At 33.7% G+C, this 11,567-nt stretch overlaps 1 protein-coding gene across 1 annotated transcript; it reads left to right on the top strand.

Annotated features, from left to right (window-relative positions):
- Positions 8,028-8,738, top strand: LOC107641273 (protein MAIN-LIKE 1-like). The gene is made up of 2 exons (XM_016344768.1): positions 8,028-8,539; positions 8,630-8,738. The coding sequence occupies exons 1-2, from the start codon at positions 8,028-8,030 to the stop codon at positions 8,736-8,738; spliced, it is 621 nt and encodes a 206-aa protein (XP_016200254.1).

An 11,567-nucleotide genomic window follows, 5' to 3' on the forward strand; every position in this document is an offset into this window, starting at 1 on the left:
ACGTAACTCGATATATTATCCATAAAATTCTACAGTGATTTAAGAGGAAAATGAAATATGTCTTGTAAAAATATAAATACTTCTTTCATAAATGTATTTAGATAAGTGACTAGTGAAATTTTGTGTCATCATCCATACCATCAATTACAAAACTCTTAACCGAAGTGAATGTGGAGAGTTTACGAGTTAATTAATTCTGTTTAACCCTTTTATAATACTAGGAACCAAGATGGTTTCAGCCAAAAACTAACTAAATACTTCTGGATAAATCCAAAACTTCTACGTAAATGGTGTTTATGCTAGCATTATGATGTTTTTTTTTTTTGTAAATTGAATGATTCTGAATCCGTTTTTTGATTTACCATGTTTTAGGTATTTGGAGAGGGAAGAAGGGTGAAAAGAGAAGCTAATTAAATTAGTTTCTGTGATTCACGTTGTAATGATACTGAACGTATCTCCTCCTAATTTGAATGTGGTGAAACATTTAATAACCAATATTTTAAATCATAAATAAATAAAACTAATTACTATATTTATAATTAATTAAGTTGTTCTATTCTTGGCTGATTTGGAGTTGGTTCCATATACTTTTTCTTTTCCTTTTTAAAAAGATCTAAAAATCTATCTCCTACTTTATTTAGGACTCCAAAAATTAAAAAAAAAACAAAAACAAAAACAAAAACTGACCCAAGCCTAACAAAATAAAAATGTCATTTAAAAAAATAAAAAATATAATAAACAAACCCGTTTATTTAATCCGATAAGTTTTCTTACGAACCAAATCTGTATTTTACAAGTTCGTAAATATACTTGATATATAATTAGTCTACTTCGTTTACTCAAAAGCTTAAACGGCTGGATCGACTCGTTTAACAATCTTACACAAAATATATGATACTTTTAAAAGAGGATTTTGCATTAAAGTCGTTGGAAAAATTACCACTAAAGTTGTGAGCGAAGAGGAATCAGTGTTGATATCACACTTACCTTTAAGAACAACCACGTAATATTTATTTCTCTATAATAATAATAATAAGAGAGATAATCATACTCCAAAATTAAGATATGTCTTCAATTCGTTTAGGAATGGAAAAATAGTTTTTCACACTCAATTTTTTTTCTACGGTATTTCTCAATCTAGCAGGACAAAGATTAATCCGTCGTGATACTGAAATCTATTTAGGGTTTATTGCTGGCCCATAGATCACTGCATGTATAAAGTAAAATTCAAATTTTCGACACTTATTTAAACAAACTAGTGAACTAACCATTAGACCAATCCAACTTGATTATATTTCGCACTCAATTAATTAATAGATTGTGGTAATAGAATCTAGATATTTACGAGTAACGACAAAGGAAAATAGAAAATCCATTAAATAAACACAATATAATGCATGTGAAAGACTGAAAGTTGGTTTTGTGCGGGTGGCATTGCGACAATGTTGGTAATTCCTACATATATACACGTGTTTATTAATTTAATATAACCAAAATATGTATGCATATATAATTTCCGTGGCCAATAGTGATCCTACAATAATACTACATGATGAGAACCTTGATCGATGTTGAGAATATATATGGCAATAGATTATTATTGACGTACATATATGCTGAGGCATGGATTGGTTGAAATGGAACAAGTCAATGAGGATTGAGGACACTTATATGCAGTTGGTGGAATAAGATGGACCACAATCAAAGTATATTAAATTAAATTAACTTTTATGTATGGCTTTGTGGCTGAATGGTGCTGTGGCATTGTCATACATTTGACTTAATATGAGAGGGGAAGATAAGCAACAATAAAATGATGAATAATGCTATCTTTACTTCACCTCTCTATGTGGCATGCATTACTTGGTTCTCCCAAATAAAGGTTACAAGATCATCATAATAACTAAAGCATATGGTAAACCAACTTCAGTAGATCGAGTGATCAATTTACTCGTCCGCTTAAATAAGTGTTGAAAGTTTGAATTTTACCTTATGTATGTAGCAATTCATTGATTAGCAATAAACTCTTAAATCAAACTTAGACTTGTGACGGATTAATCCTTAGCATCTCGAATTAAGGAATACCATTAAAAAAAAATCTAAAGCATATGATATGTTTTAATACGAAACCAGTTGATAAAGTAACAGGAATATAAGGGTAGTTATGAGCTATATGTATAATCTTCCCTGCATATATATCAACACATAAAGGTTGAGAACTTTTTCTTTCTCTTTTAAAAAAATCTTTATTATATTTTATATTTTTTGAATTGTTTTATTTATGCTTCCTTTTAACAACACTTGGAAGCTCTATGTTCTCCTTCGTAGGCTATATTATATTTCATTGCATAATTTTACTTAATTGAATACAATATATTGAAATTATTGTAGTAATTTTTTTGAAAAATTAATATAGTAATTTTTATATATGTGGGATTTAATAAGATGAAAAATGATTGGAAAAATTAGGACATAGTCAAAGTTGCTCAATGACAAAATAACGTCAAATATGAAATTTTTGTTTTTGGTTATATGGGTCAAATATGAAATTTATTACTTGCCCAAACTTGAAATTGAATTAGGCCATCAAGAAAGAAATGAAAAAAAAAATTTGGCAAAACAATACTGTTTCTTTCCGAGTACTCCTTTTCTTTCATTCCCAAAAATTTAAATGGGTTTTGTTTTGCAACCTAACTAAACAAAAACAAATTTGGGGGAATCACTGTCAGCTTTTCATTAGCATAGGTTTAGCAATTGTGGTTTGGGTTGATGCTTTTGAGCCCTATGGTCACAAACCCATGTCCAACGTAACAATAGAGTAGCAGCTGAAGCCTTAGCCCCAAAATAACTTTCATCCATGTGTCAACTTGTTTTGGTACTCTATTGTTACGTTTTATTTTTTGTTAGATATCCTAATTTTAGGAATCACAACACACTTACACTACACATTCACCCATACAATACTAAAAGGTTTTTTTTAATATTTTTGAACTCGAGTGTAACATATTAAGAGGCACATAAATTATCATCGAGAATGAATCATTTCAATTTTTTTAACAATTAAAGGAATAAAGTGTAATCTCTTAGGTAGGCACAAAATAGGCACAATATTTAAAAGAGTTGTCTATTTTGTGCTTACCTTATTTTTTTTCAATTATTTGAAATGTCTAGTTAGAGAAAAACAGGCAGAAAAAAAATAGGATTAAAAGAAAACATGAAAAAGAACATTAAAAGATTAGAGATCATATTTTACTCTTTTAATAAAAAAAAAAATTAAAAGGATTCATTCACTCATTTATACTACTAACCTTAGGTAGATATTGACCGAAAAAATAAAAAAACACTTACCATAAATATTTTACTAAGTAATTATACTGCATTCATATTCAATTTGAGTGGATCAAGTAATTAACTTATTTATCCGCTTAATCGAGTGTTGAAATTTAAATATTGTCTTGTATCGAATTAAGAAATACTGTAAAAAAAAATCAATTAGAGATACTGAACCATAACATTAGTCTCTAATAGAATAAAAAGATATTACTTTAAATGTATTTTCACAAATGATAAAAATTGGGCCCTTATTTAAAAAAAGTTAGTTTCATAAAGGGATTAAATTGTCAAAAAAAAATTTTAAATAACAGACTAATTTAGCTTTTGACTTTATTAAAGGCTAATATGTTTGATATTTTAAAGGCCAAGGACTATTTTAAAAATTTACTCCTGTAATTATATAGCTTTTGGTTTCCGAAGTAAAATATTTTAATAGAAAGTATAAATAATGTTATAAGCGTTTATACATTGAATATTTTTGTTGATAATGCATTAGCAAAACAAAAATGTCACTAAACTTCTTCAATTTGCCCCATTACTTTTCCCTGAATTCCCTCAATGACGACCATTATTTTATTTTCTAAACTAATTAATTATGGAAAAAGGTGCGTCATTATAATTATTAGATTTATTTATTTCTTAATGAACATTAATATTCAATTATTACCATGACGACCCTTTAAAAAAAGAAAGAAAAAGGGCTTATTATTGCGCATATTTTTTTTAATCACTACTTTTTAGTGTGTTCTTTTAAATTTAAATTAGTCCTAATTAGAGAATCGAGTGAAAAAAAAAAGGATTAATTTGGAGAGCTAGTGAAATGATTAAAGTTGGGCCATTAAAATCTATACTGATTATAAAAACTACTAGTTGTTTACTTCTATCAAGTTTAGAAAATTTATTGATTCTGAACAAAAAAAATAGCATAACACCAGAAATTTATGCAAAATATTCACACAAATCTTAAAAAAAAAAATTTGCATAAATATTTATCAAATATATAAATATTCATATATTTTTTTTATTAGTTTAATTTTTTTTTAAAAAATAATTTTATGACAACTATAAGATTAAACAACTTATGCTCCAACCTTAAAATTGGATCTGACTCAATTTCTCTTTCATGTTCAATCAAATAGATTACATGCATATACGGGTGAATTAATTATATTATTTCATTTGTTAATTTATGAATTGCTAATAATTATATATCACAATATTAGTGCTAAAATAGTACATATATTTGCCACATATATATTATTAAAAGATTTTATAAGATTGATATAGATCAATCCATGATATAGATAAAATTCCACTTATTATATATTTGGCATGCTAGCTAAGTAATCAAGATTTTATTTTTAAATATGGTTTGATCAATATATAATTATGATCAACAATTTCCATGCATACATGGCAAGTATGTCACCATTGACGTAGATAACACTTCCAATATTTAGCATTAATAATTCATGGTTTAAATATGTACTTTGGATTTGGAATATATTCATAATCCAACTAGAGAGAGGAAAATAAAGAGACATTCCCACAAATGTCTAATCAAACTTTTAATGTACAAGTGCTTAAAGGTTACACATATTATTCTCAGTGGTTCCTATAAAGGGTAGAACATGGTGGAATATATGTGCCCACAGAGATTCCTTTGTCTAATAGTTGACATATAACTCATGAACCCGTTTGAATGCTAAGAAACAACTATGATTTCTTAATTTAAAAACCTTATGTTTATCTAGATTCTAGGTTTAGAAAGGGAGACAACAAAACAAATAACCTCAACCTAACTCATTGTCCTTTTTTTTTCCTTCCTCTAACCAATTATGCTAGTTTACCTAGTTAGTGTATGGATGAAACATACATGATATATATATCAACCCGAAAATGTTTGGTAACCAAAGAAAATCAGCCAAAAACAGCCATGACTTACCTTATTTAACATTCATTAATTATTGTGACAATTAATGAATACTTAATAAGGTAAATTCTGACTGTTTTTATTTTTTGTCTTCTTAGTATTATCCATCAACCTAACTAGGTTTATATTAAAATCAACTACTAAAATCAGACACAAATATAAAATAAGTTAAATTAAGTTATTTTATATATTTATATATAAAAATAAGTTAAATTATAAATATATTTATATATAAATATATGATGACTGATTTTATTGGCTGATTTTAGTGTGCAAATAATATTTTTTATATATATTTAGATACACAGTAATTAACATTTAGAGGGCTTCTTGATATATATAGGTTTTTATTAATCTCAAGCATTGAGAACAAGTAGTATCTTTATTAATTAACATGTATTCACAATAGGAAAAGTTCAAATGCAATTTTTACCGGGTGTCCTGGTAGATTTGGATGACAATCAAATCATCATCACTGGTTACTGTATTTATTTACTTGGAAACTAATCTAATTGATCTCTTACTCTAATAAGGCAAAACAGTGTTATTATTTTATTATCTGTTCTAATATTGGGTTTTTTCTACTTTTTTTTTTTTGAAAAATAACAAAAATTAAACTCTAAATTTTTTAATCATAAAAATTCTAATATCATATCATAATTTTTTTTTAAATTTAAAGTGATAAAAAAATACATAAAAAATTATATTTCTAATAATAAATAAGATAAGCAGGATTAATAAGTTAGCTATAAATAAAGTTAGAACTTGCCTTATTTAGCATTTATTAATTGTCATAACAATTAATGAATGCTAAATAAAGCAAGTTATGACTGTTTTTGGCTGATTTTCTTTGGTTACCAAACATTTTCGTAAATAAATAGAGTTAGTAATAAATTTGCTGTGTTAGATTTTGATTACATGCATTTCTTTCTATTATCAGTTATTATTAGCTTTTTGTTAAGTCTTATTGGAGGTTTTCTTAATAAAATAAATAAATAATAACATTGAGGTATATCTAATGAATTTCTTTATTTTCTAATAACATAATTATTATAACTTTTGCTTTCTTTCTTAGCAAGAAACCTTCTTTAATTAATTTCTTCCACTACTAGTATATATGAACTTTTAGATACTTTCAATAGGTACGTAATTATGCCGAAATTAACAATTGTTAGATGCTTTTATTCGGAACTCGTAAATGTATAGTAAGATGCTTTAATTTTGTGTATATATTATAAGCTTAATTGTAAGAAAGAGAAGTTAAATTATACATTAAGATACGTATTATTATCGTTGAGAACGGGTAAAGTTAGAGTTGAAATATTCTCAACTCACAAATAAAATAAAATTGAATTTATATAAAAATCTCAACTTACAAATAAAATTAAAATTGAATCCAAATTCTACCCTATCCATTACCACCCCTAGTTGGACTATTCTTCAGAACTTGACATTCCTTAATTTCTTGATCACTGAATTTATTAGGTGTATATTCTCTACAATGGGATGATTTAATCTCCCCATTTATAAGTTATTGAAACAGTGCAATGGGATGGGCCTGTATCATAATTATAATATAATTAAGAAATAATGACGAATTTGATTTGTTTGGCAAAGTGATGCCAAGTGGGGACGTACGTTCCTAAAGATAATTAACAAACTTAATTAGTTAATTAATAGTTATTTTATATATAAATTAAAGGAGAGAGCCGACTTCTCATTGGAGTTTATATATTGCCATTATTTAATGATCCTAACCGTAGGCTTTTTTATATAATTAAACATTAGAAAAGCTTTTATTTTCATAATACGCACCATTTTAAACTGATCCTAAAATACGCACGCCCAATTCGTGCATAGCAGTCGCGAAATGGAGTTTCCCTTAAATTCATGTGTGACCCCCACGAAATGGCGCAATGGCAGCAGCTTTCTCCATTTCTTTTCTGCCATCAACGAAATGGAGCCAATCCAATGACGGCGCATACGAGGTGGTGCAACTTAGGGGCAGCGCATGCGAATTGGCCAACCTGCTGGCGGCGCCAACGAAATGGAGAACCTCGTGCGTGGCGCCCACGAAAAGGTGTGGTCAAAGTACATGTTGCAGGAACCGTACCTCACATGCATTGACTATGTTGGGAGGCATGAGACACTTAGGAAGGGAACCAAGATCTTTATAAAAGAGTTGTGGGGAGGGGACCTCATGCACGGTTGAATTGAAGGGAACATATGGTTAAAAAAAAAATTGTATAAGTGGTAAAAGGAAGGTAGGAGAAGTTGGTCGTGCTGAAAAAATTTTTTTAATATGAGTGGGGGAGGGGTTAACGCAGAGGAGAACTTTAACCGGTTGGACGAACATCATATAGCGGCACATTTATTCCATAAGGTTTGTTTACGTCATTAAGTTGATAGTTGTCGTTAGCGATTATTCGACATAATTTTTTCCACGTTTAAAAATTTTTGTAATGTTTTTTGAATTATTGTATTTCTTGCTACCTTCTTTTGCAGCCGACACGTGTCCTTACTCCTCATGGCACGCTCGTCGATGTTTTCATGGTGGATCCTGCGGATCCAAGCATGGAAATTAGGCGGCAGAGGCTTGAGCCTTATCTGAGACGCACGGGATTTTACCACGCCTCTTTGATCAAGCGCTTCGAGTACGACAATCCACTTATTAGTGCCTTCGTTGAACGATGGTGACCGGAGACACACACCTTCCACCTCCCTTTTGGGCGAGTGTACGATAACCCTGGAGGATGTAGCAATGCAGTTAGGGTTACCTGTTGATGGTCAGCCCGTTAGTGGTACTTTGAGGTCATGGAGCAAGTTTCACCAAAGAGATATTTGGGAATGGTGTCATGAACTTCTAGGCGAGGTTCCCGCCGGCCACGTAGGGACAACAAAGTTCAACATAAAGCTGAAGTGGCTCAGAACTCGTCTTCAGCAAATGCCGCTTGACTTAGAAGATAATGGCCTCATGCAGTACGCATGGTGTTACATACTTTACTTGTTGGGAGGAGTGCTTCTTCCAGACAAGGCGAACAACACGGTGCATGTTCGATATCTGTCGTTATTGGCTGACTATGATGCCATCTGCACCTACAGTTGGGGGAGCGCCGTCCTCTATTGGTTATATCGTGCTATGTGCTTAGCAACAGATCCCAGTGTTGAGGGTATGGCCGGTTGTCATACGTTGCTCATGTCGTGGATATACTACAGATTACCTTTCTTCGCACCGAATGTCACGACAGTGTATAGTTTCCCTTTAGCCACAAGGTATGGTATATGTCTTCCCACTTTGTGAGTTTTATCAGATATCCTTTGCTGTTGGAAGATTTTTTTTTTAATTTTCTCCTTGTCGAACAGGTGGGCAGGCAAAAAAGGACAAAATGACTATGCTGAGCAGCACTTATTGAGGCACCGTCTAAGGTTGGACAATCTGCAGGTGGATGACGTTGGTGCTGGTTGTTATTAATGTGTTACCAACAACTGTGTATATGCCTTTAGTGACCGGGTTTCTTTCATGTGTAGTTTGTTTGGCAACCGTACATGGACCCCCGGATTCTCTCTAGAGTTCCGGCTGATTTCCTTGGCCACCCATATGGAGACTTTTATACGGCCGTTGTGCCTCTCATATTTTTCAGGTGGATTGAGATCCTAAATGTTGACCGAGTGCTACGTCAATTTGGGAGAAAGCAAGGACCACCAAACCCTCCTCTTAATATTGATACCTTCCATCGACAGTCGGCCCGCAATGATGTCGGATGGTGGCCGGCCAGACTATCTGAGTGGTTTGAGGTATGGGAAAACCGGCGAAGTGATGCATATAGGCTGCGCATTGATCAGGAAGAAGTACCATGAATCCTCAAATTAGTAGCTACATGTCTCCTCAAATTAGTCAGGAAGAAGTACCATGAATCTGTGTTCTCTCTTTTTACGAGGGCGAAAGCGACGGGCAGAATGCTGTTGTTTCCATCATGTGCTATGCCCATGAGAAGGGTGCCAGCGTACTTACCGTACAGGTGCGTTCCGTCTACTGACACCAGCGGCTTGCAATGCCTAAATGCTTGAACACACGAAGGGAACAACCAGAAGACCTGGTGAAACATAACACTATCACGGTCAAGCGTGTTTCCGACATAGTACGGAACCGTTTGGAGGTCAACAATTGTCCCTGTTGCGAAATTTGTTTACTTGGTCAAAGTTGGTAAGGAGTAAATGGACAACAAAGAGCAAAGACCATACAAAAGTAAAATGCAAGGAATACCTGGGACGAAAGCTTACAGCGCAATGAAGTATCTGCGCAGCTGGTGATACGACTCGTCTCAATCACCATAGATCCTTGCGATTGCCTTCTGCTTCGCGTGCCAAACCTTCTTGTAAGACACCTTGTACCCGTACGCTGACTCTACCAATCCTTGCAATACCTTTACACAAATAGTCGCATCAGCATGCACCATGGGGAATATGTGCTGGCATATCACATTGCTATCTAGTTGAGCGTGGTCTTGAGGCATTGAACTTGCCAAGCAACTATGAGGCCCTTCATATTTTCGAATTTCCCAAAATCTGGAAGACCTTGTCTTCGCAACCCGTACCATTCAACGACATTGATCACCGAACTTCTTGCATCGACATACATACCTCCTTTGGTCTGACTTTACGACCTTATACTCTGCACTCCTACAGATGTTGTAGTTTTTGACTGCCAGCATCGCTGTTTTCCGGTTCAGAAACTTTAACCCAATCTCGAGCTCCATCTCGCCTGAGAGAGGGTAGCTACTAGGTCTGTCCTCTGCGTTACTCGAATGCATTGCTCCAAGATTTAGGGACAGGTAGTGTGCAGGTGTACTGGAGGATACACCTCCACCTATCGGTTCGACAGGTGTTGGAGAAACAGAATCGCCATGCAGAGGTTGCATTTCCGGAACGGCTTCTACCTCATCACCACTGAATTCTTCAATGTCATCCTCGTCAGAACTTTCAGGGATGCCAACATCGGGATGCCTATCGAACCCAAGTAAGGTTGAAGTGGAGGGGCGCGCTTCACGAAGATTTGCATTCTGTTCCCGCACAACAAACGCATTGAAGTTTGGACTACGGGCCCTACTTGTATCCGGACCCGGTACAAAATCAGCCACTCCAAGATTTCTCACACCATCCACATTATTGGAACTGGACGAGCTTCCGCCAATATCCTAAATATTCAGACAAAGCTCCAATGAATATATGGTACCTATGCTGCGATGATAAGAGAACATCATTGACACCTGCTGATCAGATTTTATCTGCATTTTTTGATATGTAAACGAGTTGGCCACTGCAACCGGCATCCTGTACGTCAACTTCGTGATTTCTTTTTTCCCAACCATTCCGGTATGAACCAGAATTAGATTCTTTAGATCTTGTAACGATGTCTATGGTGGAATCATTATCCATAACGGATCATCGCAAACGAATGTAATACCTTCTGCTGTATGAGAAATTTCTCCATTGGGATATATAATTAAATACACGTTCTCCGAAGCCATACACAAAACAACCCAATCTGAATACCCAAAAAAAATTTTTAAGAGAGAAAGAAGCTTGTGAACTTGAGAGAGAATGTTGGAGAGTTGCAAGAGAGTGAATACAGAATGGCTTCTTCTGTGGTTGATCCAGTAGCGTTTATCTAGGCAAACCACGATCGCATTTCGTGGCCCGTGCACCAGAAGTGGCCAAACTCGCGTCCGCTGCAGTTGAGTTGGGGCCAACTCGTGGCCGCCGACCCAGATGTGCCCCATTTCGCAGGTGACAGACACTAAATGGAAACTGCACCATTTAGTGGGCGCTGCTATTGAGTTGGAACCTGCTGCTGCTTTTTCCATTTCATGGGCGCTCCACCAGAAATGAAGAGGAAACTCATTTCGTGGGTGACGGCTAAGACACGGACATGCGTATTTCCATAACGTTTTCCTACCGTGCGTATTTTGGGAATTAAAATTTTTGCCATGTTTAATTATATAAAAAAGCCCCTAACCGTATTCATCTAATTTTAAAAGGCACCAAAAGCCAACAAAAAAGGCCCTCAAATAATTATTTAAAGGAAAGAATGAACACTATGCTATATATATAGCTACTGGCTAGTAGGTATAGCACAGTAATAAGTACGCGTAAAGGCTAGGGATGCCAGTCTCATTTCCACTGTTCTATGTTCCACCTCAACGGTATCATGCGGGACATGCTAGGCTTAGCAATTAGAAAGCAGAATTAGAATAAATATTAAAAATTAACTTTTAACTAATCAATATTAATTAATTGTTTA

The sequence above is a fragment of the Arachis ipaensis genome, chromosome B05 (genome assembly GCF_000816755.2).
Source record: "Arachis ipaensis cultivar K30076 chromosome B05, Araip1.1, whole genome shotgun sequence".
NCBI classification, from domain to species: Eukaryota; Viridiplantae; Streptophyta; class Magnoliopsida; order Fabales; family Fabaceae; genus Arachis; species Arachis ipaensis.

What these genes read in the sequence shown, in the direction of transcription:
- LOC107641273 (XM_016344768.1), top strand. Translation starts at nt 8,028, where the DNA reads ATGCAGTTAGGGTTACCTGTTGATGGTCAGCCCGTTAGTGGTACTTTG. An exon ending in AGTTTCCCTTTAGCCACAAG is followed by an intron (nt 8,540 to 8,629) that starts GTATGGTATATG and finishes CTTGTCGAACAG; the next exon opens with GTGGGCAGGCAAAAAAGGAC.